The sequence below is a fragment of the Trachurus trachurus genome, assembly GCF_905171665.1.
Source record: "Trachurus trachurus genome assembly, chromosome: 13".
NCBI classification, from domain to species: Eukaryota; Metazoa; Chordata; class Actinopteri; order Carangiformes; family Carangidae; genus Trachurus; species Trachurus trachurus.
Window position 1 is genome coordinate 29386422 of NC_139892.1, and position 25677 is coordinate 29412098.

The window sequence follows — 25677 nt, forward strand, 5'->3', positions numbered from 1 at the left end:
GCTTTTATTGACAGATAAACAATGAGCCACACAGCTGATAGAAATGTGAACACAGGCTTTTTTTTGTGATGTCATCATTTTTAACTTAAATGTTTAGGGCAGTCTTTTTACTCGTGACTGAAATAACAGGCTGCAGCAGCACAGTTACACCAGTAATTGAACAGAAACCAACCGTTATTACAAAAATATCAAAATACTTTGCATAAAAAGTGCTTTAGTGTTTAAGTTACAAAACATACACTCAGCTATTAGCCACAACTCATCTCTTGTTTGCCACAATACCTTCAAACCAACCGCCACATTATACAACACAGGAAATGTTTCTGCTGCTCTGTTCTTGATATAGATATTGCACTGAGGTGAGGTACAGTAAAACAGCAAGCTGAGGGATGCAGACACTCATTCACAAGTAAAATATAAAATAGCATCTTTTGTGGGCAAAGGCCTTCCTGTCAGTGACAGTCATACAGCCCCAACAACTCCTATAAGCTCTAATTAATAAAACATAATGATATATTTATTTATGGCATTTTCAAAATCATATTTTTTTTTTTTTTACAGCCGACGACCTTAAAGGTGCTTTTCAAATGAGTCCTACTTACTCTAGCAGACTTTGTTTTGGACTTACAGTGTGTTCCCGAGCCAGCAGGACAAGTTGCTCTGAGTCTTGCATTTTACAGAAGCAGAGGAAGCAGTGACAGTGAAGTGCTAGCTACATACTGTGAGTCTTCCTCGCTACATTCAGTGCAACCTTAAGTGGTCACTATTTTAAAAAGTTGCAAGAGTATGAAATGCAGTGACATTTTACAACGGCACAAAAAATAAAGAAGATAAGATATATTTGGTCAACGTGGCACCCTGGTAAATCCTGGAGCTGTTTTCAGTCACCTGCAGGGATTTGGGGGCAGAAATTCAAATCAGGAGTCAAAACAAAACCTCCAGAATGTTTCTTTAAGTTCAGCAGGCTTGTATGATATTGTAAACTATCCCCTTATCTCTATGAAATGTTTCGCCATCTCCCTTCTCATTGTGATTCAAAAAAAGCCAGGCTGATACTCAGACAGTCTGGCTTTCCCCTGATCTCTGTCCTGAGGGAGTGTTTCAGTGGTCGTAGTGGATCATCCAGTTCAGCTCAGGGTTAGTGTGAAATGTTGAGTGTTTGTTGTGTCACTTGCGCCGACTGAAGATGCTCTTCTTGCTGGAGCTCTTGTCGGCGCTGCTGAGGCCGATGAGGAGTCGTGCCTTCTCGTCCTCCTCCTGCTGCTGAAGGCCGTTGTCCGACTTCCCCTCGGACGACTTCCCTCTGAGATCTGAGCCTGAAGCCGGCTTCAGACGCAGCTTCTCTTTTATCATCTGAGCAACAAGGAGCACAAAGGACAACTTCATAAACATAAAACTCCTCATCGTCCGTGCAAATGTACCGGTATGCCTTTCCTCCTACTAGTTATTCTTGGCAATGGTGAATAAACTGATAAACCAATAGATTCATTTTCAAAAGGATAAGAGAGCAGTGATGTGATTGTGATATACTATGCGGTGTCCACTTTTGATGACAACCTAAAGCACAATTTCGTGTACCTGTGCTACAAGTGCTTTCCGGCTGTCTCTTTTCACGGCCATGGCGAAGTCCAGCCAGGTCCAGGTGTTGTTGTGGTACTCCAAACAAGGCAGAACCAGGTTCAGGTCCTTCCAGTCCACGCTGCTCTTTTCTCCCTGAGGATGACAGACGCTTCACAGCTCAGCATAAATGAATCTCAGTGAACAGGAATGCAGACATGTTTCACTGTGAGACAGGGTTTTGATTGGATGACCTGCGCTGTTTCCAGAATAACGTATCATGACGGAATATAAGAGAATAATTCTGTCTATTTTTTTTTCTATGTTTCTGTTCATGTTCATTACCGACAGCGATGACCAGGGACATAATCACAGTATGAGAGTCAATATAGGGGTTAGTAACAGCGACCCACCTTGTAGCTGACACAGAGGGGCACTTGGGGAATCTTGATGTAGATGAAAGAGTTGTTCATCGCAGCTCGCTCCTTCATTTTATCGATGTCATCAACAGGATGCTGGTGAGAGGAAAGTTGTAAAATGCTTTAACTCAGAGAAAGACTAAGGACAGAACAGTGGGGTCCAAAAAAGACATTATACGATCTGACATACAGTGGTTTTGCAGGTCTGACATGTTATGTTTGTTTTATTACATAACATCCTCTGTCTCTTCTGAGTAAACACATGAACTGTAAGTGTAATAGGTCGGTGGAAAGGGCCTGAAGTAAAATAAGAAGAACCAATTTATTTATAATTTAATAATATTTTTATTCCGAAGACGATCCAAAAAAGTTTCAATACCTCCGGAGGTTTCCTGAATGACCTCCTGACCCCGGCTGTGCGGTTCAGTCCCTGGCCGACACTTTTGCTGGGGCCCATGGCGCCCATGGTGTCCTCTGACGACTGCCGAGGCTTAACAGGGATACCTGTGACACAGAGCACATTAGCATCAGCACAGCGACCTCCGGCTGACACCGCAACCTACACCTTATACTCCCTCTGAGTCTCACACACACATATTTCAAGGTCATATCCACAGTGACAGAGACTTTTAATAGCTTAGAGGGATGACATAACACAGTAATGGGTAACTCAACACCACACACACACACACACGTCTGCAAGAGAGCATGGAAACTATTATTGATCTCCTACATGGCAGGTTGCCGACTTATGATCACACAATGAGATGGGAGACTGAGTGCTGCTCGGTTTACAGCCGTCATATTGATGCTGGTGACAAAACCATACCAGTGGTAACCAATCTGAATTTGTCCTCTTCATCAGCGACCTCCTCCTCCTCAACATTTCTTCCTGGGAAGAAAAATCCCATCATCCTTTTGAAGAACTGATACATCAGCTGGATGGTGAGAGGCACCACGTTCACCTGATGATTTGAAAAAAACCCAACAAAAAAACATTTGTTAGAAGAAGAAAAAGTCCTTTATGAAAAACAGTATATACTGTTTGTTTCAGAGAGGCTGCAAAGTCAGAGTCCTCACCTCAAAATGTTCCTTCACAGAGATTCCTCCCACAGGGGGGCGCACTTTACTGAAGATGCGCAAAGCAAACTGGCGCCCTGACTGACAGTTACTCTGAGGGCGAAGCACAACCTGGAACACAAAAGAGAGTTTGTTTTAACTCCAGGGACATTAAAGCAGAAGCTCTGGCAGCCGATCCGACTGATATGACTTTGAAAACGACTTCAACAGCACAAGTAGTTAACAATATGAGCACAGGATGTAAAACTTAATGAGGTTTTAAGTGCAATTGTAATGAGCCCTCATTCACACATGCGTCAATGAATCCTTGAGTCTGCATGCAACACTGAATATGAAACTCTGAAGAGCCAGCGAGTGATCCCATCTGGACAAACAAGATGGAGTCAACACAGACATCACAGTCTTGTCACTGTGCCAACAGTGTACGTACCCTCACACGCTGCACAGAGGAAACCAGGCAGAGAGTCATAAATGTGAGCAAACACTGCATTTTCAGCTATGTTATTACACACACATTCATCACTTTAGTCGGTAGGTACACCTGTAAAATCAAACGGCATACAACACTGCAGCAACTTTTGCAAAGATAATAATGTTCAGTATTGACTGAAACTATCAGAGAGGTGTTCACTTTACATGTATGTGTATTACTGAGGCTGGTTTTTGGCGTGGTGTTGAGAGGGAATGTGTAATTCTGTTTCTAATGTTTTCCATCTTTCATTTGGAAAAACAAAACAAAACAATAAAAACAGCACCATCTGAGAAACTTGTTGCGCTGTTATACTGGACTGCATTGGTGACCACAGTCTGCATGTCCACAACTGTCCTCAGCATAGTTTTCAAAGAAATATTTGTCATATGTGTCATTGTTCTCACTCGACAGTAAAGAAGCAGTGGGCCATGTTTTAGACTAGAGTATAGCCAGTTACTACAATAAGAATTAAATGAATATAACTAACCAAATCTGAGTAACTCATTTACCTTGTATGCTGCATTGGGGAGCAGGTTGTTCATTGTGAACCACCCAAGCTCCAGAAGATGCTCTGCTGTGTCATCAGACTTGTTCAGCTGTGAAGGGAAAAAAAGTCTCATCAACATTTACTCTGTAGCAGTGACCAAGGACAAAACTGAACCCATCAGGAATAAGAAATCTTTTCGTACTGTTTGAAGTACAAATTGTCTGTTTGTAGTTACATTATATGCTCTTGACTAATCAACTTAATTAAAGAGGACATATCACAATATGGCTCCTGTTATCCTCAGATAGTTTTTGAAATAGAGAAAGCTGGAAAAGAGCTAAAGCCAAGGAATTTATGTGCTACAGATGGAGGCATCGGGATTGATTTAAAAAGCCTGGAGGGAGTAGCATTATGAGCCAGATGGGTCTGATTCCTGACGGTCAAAGCTGCTTGCTGTGCCCACCTTGCTGTACATGAATCTCTGCAGCTCTAGCTCAGCGATACCGAGCTGGCCGTCCTCTTCGGTCAAACACCAGCGGGCCTGAGCAAAGTAGATCTCCGTCCTCCTCACCACGCTCACATCCTCCGGAGGCTTACGCAGCTCCAGCTTGTTTGCACGCTGCAGCTGGAAGTCCTTAAAACACCTGAGGGAAAGAGAGCATATCTTTGACCTGTGTGCCAACTATTTCTTCAGGTTACAAAAATGTGTGCGAGGGCTGGTATGAGACCTGATGAGAATATTGAGCTCTTCGCTCTTCATCTGCATGTCATTCTTCTCCTGGTTTAGCTGATTCTGCAGTCTGGTGTTAATCTCCATCAGTTCATCGCCACTCAGCTCCTCGGGTTGAGCCTACAAGATGAGCAATAAAACAGAGAGAAAAGCGCATGTTTAATGACTTAAGTGCCTCTTCCCTGAATGGCTCACGTTCACATATCATATATATGGTTACGGCAATCAGTATTTCCTCAAATGAAGCAGGAGTTTTAAATAATACGTATTTATTTGCGGTGAATTATATTGTGGTAGCTCACTCTGATGTTGGAGTATATCTGCTTCTCGAGGCGTCTGATCTGAGCGAGGTGCTGCCTGACTGCCTCCTGGAGATGTAAGATGCTGCTGCGCTGCTCCTCTGGGTTACTAGAAATTTCCAGCTGGAAACGCACTCTTTGCTTTTTCTCACTGTGCTCCTGGACACGCCACAAAGGAAAAAGAACATGGCATAAGCGGAGATAAAACACGAGTGAGGACATGGATTAAGATCATTGGCGAATGCGTGCTCCGGCCTACCTTGCGTCTGGGCTCCACGTGTAACAACAGGTTGTTGACGATGTCCAAGATCATGGCGTACTGGACAGGGTTGGTAGATATCTCGAGGTCATGGTGAATGAGGGTGAAAGTGTCCACAGCCCCTGGAAAAAAATGCAAATGCAAAAATGCAAAAATGTGTTTGTAAAATCACAAAAAAAACCGGGTGCATTCTTCCTGGGCAGAGTGCCGGTTCAGGTGACCAGACCTACCAGCCTGTTTTTTAAGCAGGTCTTCTTTCTCATGGCTGTTCCTCAGCTCTGGTGGTTTGATCTGTGTTGCCAGCTCTGGGTTGATGTCATGACTATAACTGATGTAGTGCATCCGGCAGCTACAGCGAGAGATGATTCGCTGAACCTGCTGAGCCTCGTTCACCTGAGCAGGCTGGTTCCAATCTGGAGAAATTGAAATAAAAGCACAAGGATATGGTAAAAGACTAATGTGGCACGACAGTGTAACGCATACATAAGTGATATTTGCTTCATTACTCAACAGGATCAATCGTTTGTGCATTCAGATATACATGTTTCAGGTGTACAGACAGTGTGGTGCAAGAGCTTTCCAGTCAAAAATTAAAAATCTATGTGCCAGGGAGGAACAATACTCGGTTAGAGTGAATGGAGCCGTACCTGTGGTGGTGCTAACCATTCCTCCGACGGCCTGGCCGCTCTCCATCAGCTCCAGCACTGAGTCCAGGTTACGCTGCCTGTGTTCCTCTATGTTTTTCACCTAAACCCAACATAGAAAAAGAAGCAATTCAGTCGAGGAACGGTGCACACAATGCCACTGTTAAGCTTTGGTGAATTAAATGTATCACAGCTGAAAATACTCTATATTGACAAAAAACTGAATATTACAAAGTTGTAAACACCCCGATATTGGGAAAGAGCTACACCTACCTCCAGCCATAACTGTCTATCTTCCTGCTCAGATGGGTTGGGCTCCATAGTGGCAAAGTACTGCATGCCGTCCAGCAGACAGGTCCAGGTGGTTTTCTGCTTCAGGGTATCATTGTACCAGGCAGGATGGTGCTCACACTGCAGCAGCTGAGCCTTTGCTGCAGACACCAACACACAGCCTGCCGTCTCTGTGCCTCGCAACATCATCTAGGTGAAGCAAAGTAGAGGAGGATTAACACGTTGACCTGACTCCATTAAACCAGGTTTAGGAGAAACCCTGAGTTCTCCAAAATATGAATTTTTTAAAAAGTTATTTAGCAAGCTGAAACTGAGCGTAGTTAGTATGTACAGTAACAAAACTACTATTATCAGTGTAGTTACCTGACAGTTGACCAACTCGATAAACCAGTTGCGATTATACACGTCGTCAGTTTGACAGGCTGCGATGCCACACAGCTGGTCACTGACACCTGAATCCTCTTCAGAAAACACCACAAACTTGTCTGTTTCCTCAATCAGTTTCTGAAGCATAGATGTTCCTACAGAATCGAGTGGAGGAGAAAGAGGTTAGTGGACCTTAAATAACTTTGGCTGCATTTCGTTCAAGCTAATTTTTCTCACCTTCATGTTGACTTTTTTCCGCACGACTGACGGTGGGCATGACAGGTGTGGTAGGAGCTGTGGTGGGAGAATAGTTGGAGGGGGAGCGTTTGAGCTTTTTGGTCTGCAGCTGCGTGTCGATCCTCAGGCCCTTCAAAGCTTCAGTGGAGAGATTTCTCTTCAGCACAGAGGCCTTTTTGTAACCGTCGTACAGCCCGAAGGCTATGTTCCTGTTAGTAGTGGTCCATGAAGCACGCAGGTCCACCAGGCGCAGTTTGTGAGTGTAAGAGGCATTAGTCTCATCCTGCGGGTTCACCTCCTGTCAGAAACATAAAAAAAGATTCTGATATTGAGGATAGTTGACAAACAAGAAAGGGTGCAAATCTCCTGAGCTATCTGTAGACCAGGGGTTTCCAACAACTGGGCCCCAGACTGGTACCAGACCAACCAGGCCGTGAAAACCCATTCAGAAAAACTGAGGTATGAGATATGTACTGAATTGTGTTTTGATAATTATTACTCTAAAAAGCTAACCTCTTTATCATGTATCATAAAGATTATTTTCATTGGACATACTTTTTTTTTTTTTTAATCTTTTGAAGTGAGGGTCAAATTTGCACAAGCAGCACATAAACTAGCAACAAAAGCATGAAAAAAACATGTTAGAAAGTTTTTTCCCCGGAGCTGCTGAAAAAATGCCCACAGACAGCGAAAATAATGAAGACACTAAAAAGAAGAACGCCAAATTCGACCGAAAATATGACGACAGCTACATAAATTTGGGATTTATCACTGCTGGGGATGCAACTGCTCCTAATCCGCTGTATATAATCGGTGTGTGGAGAAAACTAGCAAACGAAGCTATTAGGGCCGGGAATTTAACGCATTAATTACGATTAATTAATTACACAAAAATTAACGCGCTAAAAAAATTAACACATTTTAATCGCACTTGTTTTGCACCGCGGAACGTTTCTGACTGGATGAGTTTCAGGCGTACTGATTACACTGGAGCACAATCATCTAACAAGCCGCCGACACTGATCCTATAATACATCCATGCACTGATCACTGCAAGGGAGAGAGGAGGTGAAAAGAGACAACAACACTGTTACCTGCTGTATACTGGCCTCAGCCTGTACCATCACTAACACAGAGACCAGTGAGTAACGAGTCAAAAAGCCGCCGACACCGATCACTGCCTGGGGAGTTTTAATGCAGCCTGACCGCAGCTCAAACCGACCGGTGCCTCAGCACGGCGACCAAGCTTTGATAAACACACCGGATCCGCGCTGGTTTACAGTATCCTGCCGTAGTTTAGCCGGTCGCTACCGGAGCTTAATTAAAAAAAAAAAAAAAAAAAAAAGCGCTCGTCGCGGGGAAGCTGAGAACAGCGGAGTTTCCTCTGCTGCAGCTGAACAGCTGATATGTGGTCAAGACGTAGCTACAGACCTGTCACTGTCCACGGTGCATAAGACTTCAACCTCAGGGGGGGTCAGTTGTACCAGACAGCACCCAATATATGCTTAATGTTTGGGTGCAACAAAGTCACTGTTAACAAAATCAACATCTAATCTGTCCCTTCAAAATAAAGTTAGTGACGTGTCTGTTTGGAGCAGCTGCGGACAGATGTGCAGCTGACAGTGACAGTTTCCTCATCACTAAACCTGGGCCACCATCAGATCCTCCCTCGTTCACGTCGTGACGACGGGACAAAGTCTTTTGGACATATAGGCCTATTGTATATTCTGTGTTTTTCCTCTCTTTAACCGTCTCGTTTCAGTTTTTGCCGGTTGGCAATCATCTGGTGCGCACCCGCTATTTATCTCGCGCTTGCTCACTCGCTCACTCACTCTCGATGCGCATATAAATGTTATAAAAAATACATATGATCATTGTCCCCACCACTTTTCAAATTAAACTGACGCCCTTCAACAAATCAGTTTGCTACTGTGATTTAAGTAGCCTAGTTGAATACTACAGTAATCATCATAGTGTATTGGCAGGAAAGACCATTTATGTATCAAATATCGATTAATGAATTAATCGATAATTTGCATCCCTAGTCTGTTGGTCTTGGTTAAGTACCACCTTGAAAAAAAAACAATGTTTTGTTGCTTAAGCTTATGCATTCAGTCATTCAATGGTATACTAAAATCCATGTGAAAAAAAATGCTTCTCACTGTTCTCAGGTCAAATATTTATATGCGATTAAAATGCGATTAATTGCGATTAATTAATTACAAAGCCTCTAATTAATTAGATTATTTTTTTTAATCGAGTCCCGGCCCTAGAAGCTATGAAACCGTCAAAGTTACTTTGGCACCTGGAGACGAAACATCCTGCTCTCTCTTGTTGACTGCTCTTGCTGACTGTTTTGTATTGCAAAAGCACAGAAGCCTTTTGACATGAGGGAGCAGTTATTTCTACCAGCAGCAAAGGACATTTGCCTGGAACCTTTTGGGGAAGCTGCAACGAGTAAAGTTGGACACGTTCCTCTCTCCAATAACACTGTTAAGAGGAGAATAGATGAGATGGCAGAGGATGTTGAACGCCAGCTTTTAGAATAACTACATTTTCCCTCTGCAAAGGAGCCGAGGATCGAAAAGGAATGGATACGAGATCCAGATTGAGGATGAGTTAAGTTTTGATGTTCATGTGCTTTGTACAGTTGTTCGAGTTGCATTATGTTTCTGTTATGCCTCCCCCCTTAGGACTTTACCTCCTCCATGCGGTTGCTCTGTCGCTGGTAACTCAAGGAGGAGAGGCTGACGAGGTGAGTCTTCTTCACCTGGGCGTTGATCTGGTGGTCAGCCGTCTCATCCCAGGTGGAGGCCATCAGGTGGACCGTCACCTGTGAGAGCTCACTAACCATCTGAGTCACGTTCCACTCAGAGATGAGCCTCCTCATCACAGTGCCAGCTGAGGTAACACATAAACACCAACATTAATAATATACACAAACTACTTCATGCTCTGTTGGTGCTCTAATCTCAGTCATTTGTAGGTATCCATTAATCATATCATGCTCTACCCTGAGGGATCAGTCTTTGTGCCCCTCGAGTGAATACGTGGCCTTTGCTGCATTCAACCTGGATTCCTCTCTGCTGAGCAAAGGAGGCCCAGTAATGTACCTGAAAGATAAACAACAGAAGAACATACCAATGGTAGATCAACAAATAGAGGGAAACACTAACTAAATGGTCAAGGCACATATTGTACTGTGTAACTGACTGCAACTCCAGATTTCATGGTAAAAACATGAAGCAAGGTTTTACTGGAGTGCTGGAGGGCGACCTAAAGAGATGCTTACTTGTAGTTGTGGGAAGGCAGCTGTGTAGGACATCTGTTTGTAGTGCTGACCCAGCTTCTTGCGGATCGGCCTGAGGCTGTGGAAGAGCTTGCCTCTGCAGATTGGTCTGGAAACACCCGTCCAGGTGGCCCAGAAGTTTTGCATCCAGCGCAGAGTGCTGCTGTACAGCAGGATTCTGGGCTGACAGGGCTCTACAAAGATAAAATATACATGAAATGTATATACAGTATACAATACTTCACGTTACTTTTCTAGTGCAGTGGGATTAAGTCCAAAAAATGACAGAAAACCAGTGGGAATAAAAAGTCCTACAATGATATGATTAACATATCAGATTGAGCATTTGTGAGACTTTCCACAATACATATTCTACACCAGACAAAAAAAATACTTTTGTGAATGTAATTGAAGACAAATCAGATTAATTTTCATTTACTCAACGTTTTTGAGGATTTTACAAGACCAATCAAACTGTGTGACTCAGTTACTTGTACCTGTGCCGCTGTGCTGGTTAAGGTCCATGGTGATGGAGAGGTTGAGGTTCTCAGAGCGAAAGGCTCTGTAGGAGTCATGTGGTTGTCCTGAGGTCACGTCTGCAATGTTCTCTGCACAGCAGACCATTACAGCATGGTGATCATGAGGGTTGCCATGGCAAAGCCACTGGAGGTCAAGGGTCATACACAGGTTGGGTAGACGCAGGAAACAGATATCATCATACCTAAATTGGAAAAAAAGATACACTTTGTCAGTGAACGATTCCCCACAAACAGAGATGAATGTTTAACCATTGTTTTCACCTTTGATGACTCAACTTACTTTGATGCCGTCCTCACATTTACATCCAGGTCTCCTTTAAAAACAAACTGTCCAGGGTTCCAATCAAACTTCAGCTTATTCCATTCCCAGTGCAGGTTTTCTGTAGTGTTATAAGGGTCCTGTAAAAGTGCAAGTCCTCTCAAGATTATTACCATGCACTCTGTAAAAAATGAACACTTAATTGCAATACAAAGCTCAGCATATAATGAAATAAAAAACAAAGAAAAAAAGAAGCTGTGTTAAACGATTGCATATACACAATGAAGTATAATAATCAATCTACAAAACCTTTTACTGCGTATGTCTGGAGATTTAAAAAAACAACAACATATTATTCATATGTGAAGACTGTTTTACCTCGGTAGCTAGCTGATGAAGATTGGCCTGATCAATATCCATAACCCAGTGTCCATGCAGCAGGAGACGACTTTTGTCCCACCATGCAAGGGGAGGTGAGGGATCAACTGTGGGTTTGGTCAGCAGGTCAACTGACTGCCCGATCAAAGTCCAGGCAGGGTCCCAACATGGCCCCCACACGATGGTGTAGAGGGAGATGTTAGCTGTAAAAAGATCCATTGTGAGACGCAATGAACCTCATGTTACAGTAATAAGTAACAGTAATGATGATAAACTGAGTATAAAATGATTATCATGATTTGTTTTTAGTCAAATCTGGTCATGATTCACCAACTTAATGATTGTTAATTAACACTTAAACACTTAAGGTTGTGGGTTGTTCTTCATTATTTGTGTTACCATATTTTTGTCATATCTAAATACCTTCAGAATGTGCAGCTATACCTCAGTGTTTCCTCTACATTCATTTAGCAGTGGCGCACCGCCACAGCTAAATCCTAGCCGCCGCTGCTTCAAATTTCTTTCTTTTTTTTTTTTTTTTTTAATTGTCGCTAATCCACCACCGCCACATGCCTCCACCTTCACAGCAGAGTCCTGCACTGCGCCTCGCGAGTAGCTACTAAGGTAAACTACAGATAACTATCTTGCTCAGTATCTACTCTTTGCACCCCCTCTGCACCTCGATGACAGACCACAGCCTGTTTTTCCGCAGAATCATTGAACTCAGGTGACAGAATGACAACAGACTCAGGACAGATCAGTGGTCGCTGTTGCCGGTGTTTTTTTTTTTTTTTTAATTAGCGGGTTTGATTCTCGTGTCGGACGTCGCGCTCAGTGCTGGTGGAAAAGAAAAAAAAACTAAAAAGTGTGTGTCAGTCCGTCGGGCTTATGATGATGTTATTGTAGCGCATAGTACACAGTAAGTTTAACAGGACATATCCTCTACTGCGCTGTAACATAAACGTGCATAAACTCCCCCTCCTCTCCGCGGCCGTCCGCTGGTGCGAGTGGGAGGAGGGGTAACGGCGATGACGGCAGCGACACCGACAACGACGAGACGGCAGAACGATCCTGTGTAGGAGCTGTCCGTGCGGTTACTTAACCAAAAGTCTCCTGAAGAAGGCCCAGGTTATCAAACTAAGAGAAATATGACCTGTGGTAGTTTGTTTGAATAGCAAAAATACATCATGACATGAAGTTGTCATGAAAAAAAAAAAGAGATGTTGATTCGGTGGAAACCCGGCTTTACAGGTGCGCGCGGGGGGGGGGGGGGGGGGGGGGGGGGGGGGGCGGCTACGGTATGCGGGGGGCAATCACGGGGGGGGGGGTCTGAGCGCCACTCCTTAAAAAAATCCTAGAGGAAACACTGTACCTACTGTAATGTTAGGACTATTCTTCTTTTTTTTTTTTTTTTTTTTTACAATTTTTGTTGCTGCCGTCTACATTTGAATGTAGTCTTAGTCATGAGTAGCTGTATCTGGTCATAGATATCTACAGACACACAGGTATGATAGTGAGATGAAAATGATAATGAATCCAGTCATATGTGTGGGATGCTGTGCTGGAGAAACACCACGATGACAAATATTACAGCGATAACTCACATTTGAAATCATAGTAGAACTTGAGTGGTGGCATATTCCTGTGGACGGTCACATCTCCCCACGGTGGACCGAGTGGGACAATCTCTTTGCGATGAGCTCTTGTCTGTCCGTCCTGCTCTGTGCCAATCAGACGCCCTGCCAGCTCCCAGTCCCGGATCTCGAACAGGTAGCGAGGATAGTCCCTTATTCTCACTGGCACAAAGCAATGACAGTACAAAGGTAAAATCACTGTGAACATGCTGTGTTATGCTAAAACTATTAGAACTACATTTATTTTTGGGTTCAGTCTTCCTTACCCAAAAATGCAGCCAGATTAAATTTGACTGCACGGCACCACTGCACCACCAGAGGGAGTCCTTCTCTTGGGAACGGACTGATCCCGTCGATGTCCCTCAGCTGCTCCCTCACCCTCTCAGGCCCGTGAAGAGACTGATCAGCCAGGACCGCTAGCTCCAAGTCTGACACAGTCCACGTCAGCAGAGACTTCCTCATGGGCGTGTTTGCGTAGAGGCGGCGTGAGCGTTGGATGTAGATCTCTATGTGCTTCTTCTCCAGCGAACTATACAGCTCTTCTATCTTCCTGGCAGGCAGGAGTTCTCCGTGCTGCTTGCGTAGATCTGCCACCTTCTTGTCCAGAAGCTGCAGACGTTTAGCACTTTCCTTACTCTCGTCTTTCATCAGCTCATAGTTGTCCCGCAGCTTGATTTCAAAGACGTCGTCTAGGAAGACGAAAGAGAACTGGCTGATTTTGAAGACCAGGTCCGGAGGCAGGCGTTGGACGGCGGAGGCCCAGTTCGGGGGGCGATGGAGAGTCTTCAACCACTTCTGCACATTGATGGCCTTGTCGAAGGTGTTTGAGAAATTGTACTGGTAGGGGAACTCCACGGACAAGGAGGGACACGTGAGGACCCAGACGCGGTTGTGAGGAGTGGTGAGGAAGGAGAAAGTGTCTCTGTGCAGCTGCATCTCGGTCAGCTCTGCATGCGCCTCCACGTCTAGTTCATTAAAGGTGACGATGTCGTTGCCGTCGAAGTTGAAGACCAGCGAAGGGGAGCGGACGTGCGTGGAGCCGGCGTGCTTGGAGACTGAGAGGGCTTCTGTGTGCAGCAGAATGAAGTTCTGCTCGCTGACATGGGCTCTTAAACGAGTACAGCCCAGTTCAACACGGACACCCAGCACTCTGCTCTGACCCGACACAGCTTCACTCTCCGTCGGTGTCACTGGACTCTCCTCTCCTTTCTCTCCACAGAGCATGTGCCAACAAGCCTGGGCCTCGGTCATGTGCTGATACAACACCATGTGGTCCGGCGGCGTCCATTCAAGAACAAGCTCTTCTTCACTTTGAACCTGATCGAGATGATGGTAAAACACAAAATATAAACACTGATGCTCTTTCTGTCCAGAGAAGTAAAAACTAACAACGATCTGATTTACCTGTAAGGTGTGTGTGGTGAGGTGGTAACAGAAGGCTATCGCGGTGAGTTTGAGCACGGGGTTCGGGGTTTGGGAGGCAGGGCAACATGTTTCCATGTTCTCTGTGAGCGTCTTCACTGCAGACAAGCTCACACCTCGTAGAGACACCGTGGAGCTCTCCGCAGAGCTCAGGACTCCTACAGTGTCCATCCTTAAAGACACAGCTCCTGCAGAGGACACAAGAAAAGACAAAGAACAAATAGATTCAGGTGAGATTTCTTATTATCCTGCTATAACACTTTTCTTCACTTCATTTCTATTTCTTATCATCATTTCTGATGAATGACAGCATAGCATACGTCTAAATGTAGATGGGCTGTACCTTGTAGACCCTGTAGATTATAAAACATTTACTTAAGAAAACGTCTATACAAACTTTCCAACTGTCTTCTTCAGTCATATGACCGGTAAGCAACTTCTTACCTGCCAGATTGGAGAGTGTGAACACATTAACGTCCTCCAGGCAGCAGTCCAGTTTAAAAAGAAGGTGGAGCTGTGAGGAGGGGACGGGTTGTACAGTTTTGTCACCAGGGGGAGACACTGCGGCCACTTCTGACCGCTGCAGCCTCGTATCACCAGGAACACATATGAGGGACAGTAGGCGAGACAGACACATTGCACAGGTCTCTGAAAGCTCCACCTGAAGCCCTTTCAGACTGGACTCCACACTCAGGCTTGGAGACTGGCTACCCGAGTCCATGAGAGCTCTGTTGAAACTCCCCTAAAAAATGATGAGAGATTTAAGCACATGAACATTAACAATCAAAACTGCCAACAAAAAAAAAAACCTTTGACAAACATATCAACATAAAAACTTGGTTACACTTGAAACAGCATATTGTTATTTTCCTATCTTTCATTTGATTTGTGTTTGGTGGAGTCAAAAACTGGTCATTGGTGTCAAACAGTGGAACAAACTAGATGATGAGGTTAAAAAATCAAGAAACTTGTGGGCTTTTAAAAAAGAAATACGAAACTCTATTCTAGACAATTAGAAATTGATTTAACGTTATTCTGGACTGGCTGTCTGGAGTCCAGACCGCAGCTCTGCTGTTGTATCACGTATACTAAGAAAGAAAAATTGTGATGAAATTATTAATGTATTTTGAATGGTAATCGGGGCGGGACCTGATAAGCTTTATGCTTCTCCCGTTTTCCCTTTCGGTCACGTTGCTTGTATTGTGTAACTGAAATTGTGTGTGATGAAGTCTGATTCAATTAACATGTCTGAAATAAATAAATACAAATATACACTACTATGCAGAAAGGAATTAGAGAAAATATCAAAGATATGAACTCTTGGCACTTTACAAAAGGCTCTGTACAGTGTGACATCCTTGTTTATCAACAAAAAATGTGAGAGTGTCAATTAATCTATAGCATCACTATACTACACATACAACAGAACAAGTATCTAAAGGATTCATATTTATTTGGGTTTCTTACCTGAAGACTGAGCGAGTCTAGAATGAGTGCTTCACCCCACACATGTTTACCAGGAGGGTGGGGTGCTTGTTGGATATGAGACCCCTGACCCACTCTCCACCAGAAGTTGTCCAGGGAGAGGGAGGCACGTTGGTGCACATTCTGGGGTTCTGGGCTCTCTTTGTCGACTTTGAGGTCAAGAAGATGTTGCAGTTCTACAGACAAGGAGAGGACGCAGTCGCATGAAAACATCACTTTGAGGAAAATATTTTTGATTTGTTGCAGTTTCATTATTTAAGTCATTCTGGACAAAAAGCTGTGAAAAGTAAACAATGGAGAATAAGTTAATGTGTAACATTTAAAGGGTATTCGACACAAAGACCTTATCTAATCTAGTTTGGTGTGTTTGAAAACACTTTGGCCTAAAAGTTGTCTTCAAAAGAAAAAAACATGAGGATTTATTGGAGGAAAATGTGATGTAATAACAGTAAAACAATTTGTACTTGACAGCTTAAAGTGTAATTACTGAGCACATTGTGATGAGGTTATACTTTAACCTACTTGACACCTCATTTCGTAATAACATCATGTGACATTCACCTGCCTCCCTCTGTGTGTAATGTGCACATGTGCAGAATGTGAAAGACCTACGGTACCTGCGTTGGCTGACAGGAAGCCCAGAGCAAAAGGCGTTGTGTCTCCCAGTTGAACAGACACATTAACATTGGACACAGAGGACGTGATCATCACAGGAGCGTCCAGGTGAGGGAGGCGCCTGAGGAAAAGAAGGGTGGGCAAATAATCTAATGGACTACACAACACAATAAAGTTATGGAAAAACAATACAGAATGGGTGACACACGTACGCACATACACACATGGGTGAGAGAGAGAAGATAGCAAAAGGTATTAGATCATTAGTGTCATCACAGTGGGTGATTTAGGCAAAGTGGAGACAGAATACAGACTCATCCATCCCAAGAAAATATCCGTTACATCTCCCCCAACGCAGGTATTAGTTAATTTCCACTCAGGAATTTGCTCACTTTGAGCTTTGCTTTTGCAACTTGCCTCTTTTTATGTGCTGCTTTCCTGTGGATTAGCTGTTCCCATGGTAACAGATTTAGCCAATGGGAAAATTCCTGGTGACGGTAGTGGATGATGCAAGTGTTGACTGTGAACGACCCAGAGATGTCAATTGATGTCACCTAAAATGTACAAAAACGTGGGATACAATTAAATCATAGAATTAAGAAGCATTGACCAGAGGATTTGACCGTTCAGCGTCTTCCTTTACCTGCAGGGACGTCTTCAGAGTGTTCACACAAAGGATCCTTTGCCTACTTTGAGAGAGGAGAAGTCCATCTGCCAATTAAAAAAAAGTGACAAGAACATGTTATTCATAGCTTTTTCCTCCATCCAACTGTGTGTGCATTGCGTCTGGTGCCCAGCTGCCCACTAACCCTCCAGAAGGAGCTCCAGGCTGCTCTGGGGGAAGCTCAACTCAGGAGTGAAACTTTTGAGAGGAAGCTGCTCATTGTCACGTCCATAGGAGACCTTTAAAGACTTTAGAGTCCAGTTCAGGTGTCTGTACAGATGGGGGAAAGTGCCATGAAGTGTTTTAGACAACATGTTATTCAACAGGGTGTTGGTAAAAAACAATAACTGTGGAGAGGAGACTGATGGAGAAAAAAAACAAACTCACCTTTTCTGGCTATGCATGGACAAGGTTATATTTGTATTATCAAATTCCACATTGGCCGTGTGGGGAATTAGCTGATGAAACCGTTCCACAGCCTCAGTCTGGATGAACTCTGAAAGGAAAAAGTAACACCATCAAATTGCAATATTATGTATTTTGTGTTAGTATTATGTAATGTCTGTTACCTAAAATGGTGCTTACTTATCGAAAAAATCAGCTAAAGAAATATGTTTGAAAATTCAAGTATAGAAAGTATAGAAACTCCACACAAAATGTAATTCACTTCACAAATCCGCTGAGTATTGAGAGTAGATGAGTCAACCGAGCCTATAAATACAAAGTATTTGGGGGATTATGGTAAAAAGTTCCTAAAAACAGCCCTTGCTTCACATGTTCCAAAGATAAGTTTTTCACGGAAGTACCCGAGTGAACTTACATGGCATTTCCTCTTTTTTGACCTTGTGATTGTTAGTGTATATTTATAGGAGCAGAGCGGCTCCCACTTTAAATAATTAATTTCTTATTTAGTGGCCCAAAGACATAAAGATGAAGTAGGAAATTGAAATGACAAGATTCACCGATATAATAATAGAACTTTTGCTTTACTGGACTGAGGAGGTTAATCTATTTAAGTGTGTACACTTCCCAAGGTCAAGCAGAGCTGTGTGATATCACCTTGTCCTCATTTATTTTGCTGGTTATCGGAACGGCTAAAAATGGCACAGATGATGATAGATATCCAGGCATTTTAGAATAAAGCAAACGTTTAGATATAAAGCAGTCAAAAATACCAATTAGTGCTGTCACAGTCAACATTCTGTAAGTACATTTGAGCATATGAAATTACAGAGAACTGTAATTAACCAGCTCATGGTCTGTGGTTCATTTCCTGGTTACAGTGACTCATCTTCCTCAGCTCCTACATGTTACATGTTAGGTGAATTGTGCTGCCCAGTGGATGGTCTTGTGGGCTGACCACATCGTATCATAACATCTAAATATATAAATAAACTCTCAATATGTCATGAATTAACACTTACATCATATGTGCTGGTTAAATTATAACTTGTCAAATGAAAAATAAGGTCCAAAGTTTAATTCCAAGTAACAATTAGCCAAGCAGTCTTTGATGAAATTATGAAATCAACCTCCCACGAGTGACTATTACTATGATAACAATCAGAGACTGTACCTTGCTCACCAGCTGCATCATGAACACTTTTTGAAGGAGACGGGGGCAGCAGGAGTTGGGTGAGGAACAGTCCTTCATGCAGCTCTGCAATGAGTGTCCTCACGCTCAGGGACAGACAACTGGGCTTCATGTCTGGAAGGCTTACATCTCCGGACAGCAGCAGGCTCAGGGACACTTCAGCCAAACATATGTCCTACAGTGGAGAGCATGTTAGTCACACACATCAAATCCAAAGTTTCTGTTTCAGTGGCAAAACTGAACAGAACTCACCAACTGACTGCTCTTCAGCACTTTGCTGCTTAGCTGCCCGACTGAGAAGCCCCATGCCAACCTGCAAAAAAGAAAAAAAAAGACATGACATTACAGCATGTTCCACGTTCAGACAGTTCTGTGAAATACATTTAAATTACATTAATCGTCAATCAGACCAGTGTTAAAACCAAAACAACATACGGAAGAGAGACATAGTTACCTTTTACTCTGGTGGTCAAGTAACAGGGTGATGCCTGTGATGGTCATGTGCCATAGGGACTCTGACAGTGCGAGATTCAGGACCATCACATTGATCGAGCTTACGTGAAATGACAGCAGCTGAGACCACAAGACAGAAAATCAGATGTTGTCTACAGTTCAGTTTAGCAAAAGACTGGATTATAGTGAGGCTCCATACCTGTGACAGAATGCGTAACGTTGTGGGGCTGACAGAAATCTTCCCTGACTTGTTTCCATGGCTTGTCTTCACCATAGGTCTCAGTGGTGCATGCAGGTCAAACCTAACTCTAGTTTCACCGACACATAACGCCAGATATCTCCTGAAAAAGACAACACGGGATTAAAAGCTCTACTAGGTGATTATAACACATCTGTAGCTCAAAGATTGCAAGTAAAACAATACAACTGAACTTACGGCAAATCCTGGTTTAGAAGTTTACTTGAAATCCATATTCTGTCAATTTCCTGTCATAAAGAGAACCTCTGTTATAGCTAACAAGTCAGAGAGAAGTACCTGACTTGATATGTCATGGGAAAGTGCACAGACATGTTATTCTGACATGGGATTGGTCGCACTGCATGAGCTTGGGGCATAAATGTCATGTAAACAGTGCGTCTTACCAGAGTATGCTGGGGGTGAAACTGGATACTAACTCCCTGGACCGAAAACAGTCCTACTGACTTGATCTTTAGATCAGCATTCAGTGCAGTGTGGAAGAACCGCACTGCCAGGGTGCATATGAGCCACCTGCAAGCCAAAGAGACGTGGACAACTCTTAGATCCAGCACTTAAACATATGGTAGATCCTGTGACCTGTCCATGCAGTGTCAGGATGAAGTGAATCAAAGTTGCTTTTAGAGTATAGTTGGAAAACATACAATTCAAAACACACGTTTCTTACCTGAAAATGACACATGACACAATCCCAAGCAGCAGGATTAGGACGAGGGCTACCAGCAAGAGAGACATTGTGTCCCAAGTTGTTCACACCCAAATCTCTGACATGGGTCCGTCTGCTCCTCTATCAGCTGCTGTCAAAGAGGAAGAGATCCAAAGAGATTCAGCTGCTTCAGCTCAACACTCATTACACCCAGGTGCCTCTGCCTCGGACTGACGGGTCCACTACTAGCAAACATCAACCTGTCGTCGACCATCGTAACTGTGCGAGGCAGCGTTTGCATTGCAAATGTGTAAACGTTTAGTTGGTTTGTGTGTCAGGGCTACTGGTACAGCAGCTAGCCTCACAGTGCTAACGCTGCTCATTAACTACAGTGTAGTTACAAACAACAACCTAGCTCAACTTTGTCCCCCACAGCGTCGGAAAACTTCACCTTAACTCACTCCTTGTTAATTAACGTTAGTCACCGATGTCAGTGAATGGTCGGTAGCATTATCCCTAAAAAAAAACTAACCACACATGAAACAGTTAAAGATATTTTGCCGCCGCGTCACCGTCAAATCTGTAGCAAATCTGAGCTAGCACGGTAGCATGCTAACGCTACAGCTAACTAAGCATCTTTTTGGTAGTTGTAGGGAAACTGTCGATCGCCTTGGCGTGCAAATAATCGTCAAACTCACTCACCCCGACATGTTCAGGTCGCTGGTGGGTTTTGGTTGCACCTCATTCCGGTGCAGGAAGCAGGTCGGGCTGACACTGAGCTCTGTGCTCAGACAGAGTAAACACTGACTGACTGAAGTGGCAGCAGCAGGAGAGCAGAGCAGCTCAGCTCAGTCCGGAACACCTCCGGATCAGATATCACCTCATCAAACACTGATTTCTCACTGTCTTTCTGCAGTTCATATACAGTCCACAAACATCCGTCAAAGAAAATTATCAATTGAGTAAAACACAGAGGAAAACACACATGAAACTATTTTACAAAGCTATAAAGTTTTTTTTATTATAATTATTTTGAGCAGGCAAATACATCAACATTGTGTAACTTTACAAGGATAAGTCTCAGAATATGATGGTAAAGTTTTGTAGATAATCAAACTGCCCTGGCTCAAGTTACACCTCATATAGCCTCTTTGTGTTTGGTCATTTGATTGAATGCAAATTTGCACTATTTAGCCTAAGTAGCCTACAATATCATGATCTGGCCCTGTGCTTGTATGGCATTTCCCCAAATAATCGTTAAGCAAATTGCCACAACTGGTGATTGAAAACCTTATGTTCAGGTAGAATTGCTCCAGGAATTAGTGGTAGCTAAGTGGTGGCCACAATGCAGAGATTGGTTGGAGAATTTTGCCCATGACCATAGTGATACCCTTCTTTAAAAAAAAAGAAAGAAAGAAAGAAAGAAAGAAAGAAAGAAAGAAAGAAAGAAAGAAAGAAGAGAGAGTATTTAATTAAATATTTTAGCACACCTCTTTCCTTTATTGGGAATGTAAAGGAATAATATTTATTGAAAAAAGAAAAAGCCCATCAAATTGATTAAGCGTTGTCAGTGCCACAGCAGCTAATGGCATGAAATGTATCTCACACTGTCGGTCTATGGACACTTGGATTAAATTACGCCTCTACAAGTGCCTTGTGCAGCATCTTGCCGTCATATGGATGGTGAAGAAAGGATGGTTCACAGAGTCCTTCATCTCACGCAGCAGCTTTCTGTCTGTTGTGCTTGGCAAACCACTCGTCACTTTTATCTTCAGCCATAGCCTGGGTTTAAAAGCACAATGAACACAAGCAGAGTGAACATGAAACGCATGCTGTGTGGTAAATGTAGAAAGTGAAATGTTGAGGCAACACCAACCTTATCGAGCAAGTCATTCCCTGTGGGATCCACCATGGACAGCTGCCTAAATGCCTCATCTCCAACAAAGCATATCTCATGGCCATCCTAAAACAAACATGGTGTAGACAACATGTTAACTGAGACTCCCTTCATATAATAATAACATTTTTTATGTAATACACTTACTGGGTCAGCCAAAATAACCACTTCAACTGTGGCTTTTCCAGGAGTGTCTAGGCTGACTAATGGAGTGAGAATTTTCTGCTTTTCTTTCTTCATCAAGGCTTCGAGGTCTGGCAGCTGAGGAATATAAATAATGAGCATTACATTTATGATGATAATTAATAACGATGATGTCTCTCCAGTATCAACAAACACTAGGGTTTATCCATGATGTAATGTTTTTACCTGCTCCCGTGGGCATGAAAATGCTATCCTCCCAAACGCAGTTCCATGATCGACTGTCCCACCAATATCATGAAGCTCCAGTTTACACTGCATATATTATTAAAAGTATTAAAATGTGTTGTGAAAGGCATTCTTTAACCATTAACACAAAATCTGAAGTTCAAAATACAATCATCAATATATACAACAGTATAACTATTTTATTTTATTTAAATTCTGAAGGGAAATCAGGCACTGACACTTCCTCTGAAACTTGACTCACTTGTGTGTCTGTGAATCCCATCAACACTGATTTCTTTTCCTCATTCTTCTCCATCACCTTCATTCCCAAAAGTGTGGCCCAGAAGTTTATCGATTTCTGGAGGTCTGATACTCCAAGACAAACCTTCTGCACAGGGTCTGCGGACAAATTACGAAAGGTTACTCACCTTGTGATAATAATAGAGGTAAGGGCACTAGTGAATGCATCCACAGTGACTGGATTGACAAAATCTGCACAATGTCAAGAGGTTAACATTGTGCAGAGTTTTCTGTGTTTCCTTTTCTGCATGCACAATATGGCTCTTCACAACATTTATCATGATTGAAATTCATATTTTTGATATTAACAGAACAACTTGTATTCATTGTATTGTAAATCAATTTATAACTGTATTATGAAAGGTGCTCTGTAATTTAAGTTATTCATATTACTGTTGTTGTCATTCATCTATTTGTAAGTCCCATTCAGGACCTAACCCCTATCTTCAAGAAGTGTGACCTTATGAAGTTGTAAGAAACAGAATGACTAAACAGTTGTTACACAGTTTGATTAAACTGTCCAATAAAAATTATTAGCTGAAAATTATATTAATTCCATTAATACGTTTAAAAAAACATGCTATTATAGTAATTACATTCATCCAGCTATGATACTAATCAACTCTGCCTATTTGTGAAGTCATATTATTGGTATTTTTAACTAGATAAATGTGATTGAATTATAACAACTAATAATTGTCAAAATTTGACTCTGTTCAGCAAAGGCCAAACGATAACACTCTGCCTTTCATGCAGAAATAACAGATGGACAAGGCCTGTGTCACTCACCATTAGGAGGCTGCTCTTTGTCCACCAGGTAGAAGTGATACCCTCCTGGAGCCTGGGTCTTATACAGACCCTCTCCTACCTCCGTGAGAGGCCATCCTAGACGTTTAGCATTGCTGACAGCTTGGCTTGACTGCAGAGTGAGGCCCTAAAGCCAGCACATGGATGACAATTTTTTTTTTATACAAAACAATACATATATATTTCAAGATTTCTGTAACATACATTGTTAACTTCCGTGCAATGTCTAAATGACCCCTCACCCACCAAGAAGTCATTGCCAAGCTGATATTCTCCAACACCATAATTGTATGTCAGTTCAGCAACAAAATGGTCATCCTCTGGACCAAAGCCAACCATTGTCTTGCTCCATTTTCCGTCATAGGGCCTGTATGGATACAGGATGTGTGCAGTTGTCATTAACATATAGCCTAACAGTTTTGTATTAGCCTCCACAGCTGTCAGTACAAAGTTCAGTTTCTCATGCGTTATATCTACCCATTGCAAGTAGCTTTGCACCCTTCTTCAAACTCCTCATGGCGTAAAATCTAAACAGATTAGGACATAATAAAAAAAGACATTTAAAGCTGATTTTTAAGAACAGTCATGTGAGAGAAGAGGATTTAGCAGAAACATTGTTGTGCAACCCACTGGCTGGGTATTAATCAGCAGCGTCTCGTGATTAAAATAAGCACAGAGAAAGTACCTTCATGCCCAACACATCTCGGTAAAAAGTAGCTGTTTTGGTCCTGTCACCAACTTTGAAAACAAAATGCAGCGCTCGTCTCAAAGCCATGTTTCACAAGTGTCAGTGATGCCTGTGTTGCAGATCGAACTGTGCGTGCGGCGAGCGATTAAGCTTCCTTGATGGTCGATTATTCTGACATCGATTGGTTTGTAAAATAAGTGCCACTTGACAATCAGAAGCAATTTACAACAGCAAATACAGCCAATAGACATTATGTCACACTTTAAAATGAAATATTATTAAATATAATTGAGGACAATTACATTGACTTCAAGCAAAAAGTAATAAAACGAAGTTCTCCACACCCCTATATTGACATTAATGGTATCACCCAATGTGTTGTATCGCATTCTCTCGCGAGGCTACAGCAAATCTGAAAGCAGCTTGAAAGAAGAGGAAACTTAGGAAAAGGAATAGCCAACATTAGGGTTAGGGTTGGTTTTTGGACAGTAGCCTACACCCTCGACATTACACATGAACGACATTCATTTTAGATGTAATGTAGTATCAGTTACTCTGAAAAAAGCAAGCTCAGGGCAGCACTGGAGATAGTAGACTGCAATCAAAGATACTCATGGTAGAGAAAGAACAGAAGAATAAAACAGAGAAGAGTAGGAAAACTCATTTTGATAGGGTGGAAGATGTCCCTTTCACCAGATGAGCTGAGGAAGGCATTTGATAAGACAAACTGCTCCTGGGAAAGACGAAATATGGGCTGCATACTACTTAAAAACTAAAGAAGTCTTGGAAAATTATTGACATTACAAAGTGTGGGATAAAGTGAAAATGCCACAGAAAGAAGCAATATTATCCCTATTCAGAAACCTGGGAAAGAGCTGTGCAATAGACCAATTGCCTTGACGTCCCATATCTGCAAATTATTGGAGAGGATGAATAAATGAGAGGCTGGTTTACTTATTGGAAAGTAAAAATATGATGTCCCATATCAAATTGGGTTTAGGAAAGGAAGGCAAGCAACAATCGATAATGGTGTTAGTGGGCTAAACGCAGAAAATAGGCCTCCTTACATTTAGTGACTCAGTGGCGGCATTAATAAGTGTCAGAACAGGCATGGCAAAAAGCCATCAGTATTTGGCACCAGTAATATTTAAAAGAGCTGGGAGGAAAGGGTGCAATATTGTATTCCAGCATATTTAGGAATGTCAGGTCACCTATAGCAGCAAAGGTGGGATATGGATTTGTTTCCATATTCCACCTTTGCTGCCACAGGTGAGGATGGCATTTATATTCAATATGAAATAAAGTAAAGTCATCACAAAACAGGGGAAATAAAATAAAAGAGCAAATTAGTGCATGCATGATTGTGAATGTATGAAATTGTCTGTATTTGTGTACTCATTTCGTTATGGAATCTCAAACTTTGGATTCTATGATACCATGTATAGATGTTATTGTTTTTAGAAGTTTTTACTAATGCCCGCCTTGCTCTCATGTTCTCTACCATTGTTGTCTGTGCCCAGGGACAGCAGATGAGCTCACAG

The 25677-nt window shown here is 42.6% G+C and overlaps 2 protein-coding genes across 4 annotated transcripts; both read right to left on the reverse strand.

Annotated features, from left to right (window-relative positions):
• Window positions 1–14: 14 nt before the first annotated feature.
• LOC310995982 (bridge-like lipid transfer protein family member 2) lies at window positions 15–20909 on the reverse strand. 3 transcript variants are annotated; one of them, XM_083985220.1, is made up of 40 exons: window positions 20778–20909; window positions 20097–20223; window positions 19816–19942; window positions 19610–19659; window positions 19373–19514; window positions 19175–19293; window positions 18973–19033; window positions 18703–18895; window positions 17514–17622; window positions 17272–17396; window positions 17106–17173; window positions 16880–17016; window positions 16465–16583; window positions 15830–16023; window positions 14807–15104; window positions 14345–14550; window positions 13207–14257; window positions 12911–13102; window positions 11307–11509; window positions 10950–11068; window positions 10628–10851; window positions 10134–10324; window positions 9855–9954; window positions 9543–9742; window positions 6842–7139; window positions 6602–6759; window positions 6221–6427; window positions 5951–6050; window positions 5534–5716; window positions 5304–5425; window positions 5048–5203; window positions 4744–4865; window positions 4479–4659; window positions 4038–4124; window positions 3057–3167; window positions 2806–2941; window positions 2356–2480; window positions 1971–2072; window positions 1579–1713; window positions 15–1353 (listed from the first exon to the last, which is right to left on the reverse strand). In XM_083985220.1, exons 2-40 carry the CDS (start codon window positions 20162–20164, stop codon window positions 1168–1170), a joined length of 6705 nt encoding a protein of 2234 aa, XP_083841346.1. In that variant the 5' UTR covers window positions 20165–20223; window positions 20778–20909; the 3' UTR covers window positions 15–1167. The 3 variants fall into 3 exon arrangements, with proteins under 3 accessions (XP_083841346.1, XP_083841347.1, XP_083841345.1); XM_083985221.1 differs by having other exon boundaries at window positions 18712–18895; window positions 20097–20226; window positions 20778–20905; XM_083985219.1 differs by having other exon boundaries at window positions 20097–20226; window positions 20778–20905.
• Window positions 20910–21509: 600 nt separating this feature from the next.
• glod4 (glyoxalase domain containing 4) lies at window positions 21510–24287 on the reverse strand. The gene is made up of 9 exons (XM_083984434.1): window positions 24134–24287; window positions 23926–23975; window positions 23695–23815; window positions 23431–23575; window positions 22604–22740; window positions 22342–22428; window positions 22120–22233; window positions 21952–22038; window positions 21510–21857 (listed from the first exon to the last, which is right to left on the reverse strand). The coding sequence occupies exons 1-9, from the start codon at window positions 24221–24223 to the stop codon at window positions 21792–21794; spliced, it is 897 nt and encodes a 298-aa protein (XP_083840560.1). The 5' UTR covers window positions 24224–24287; the 3' UTR covers window positions 21510–21791.
• Window positions 24288–25677: the final 1390 nt, after the last annotated feature.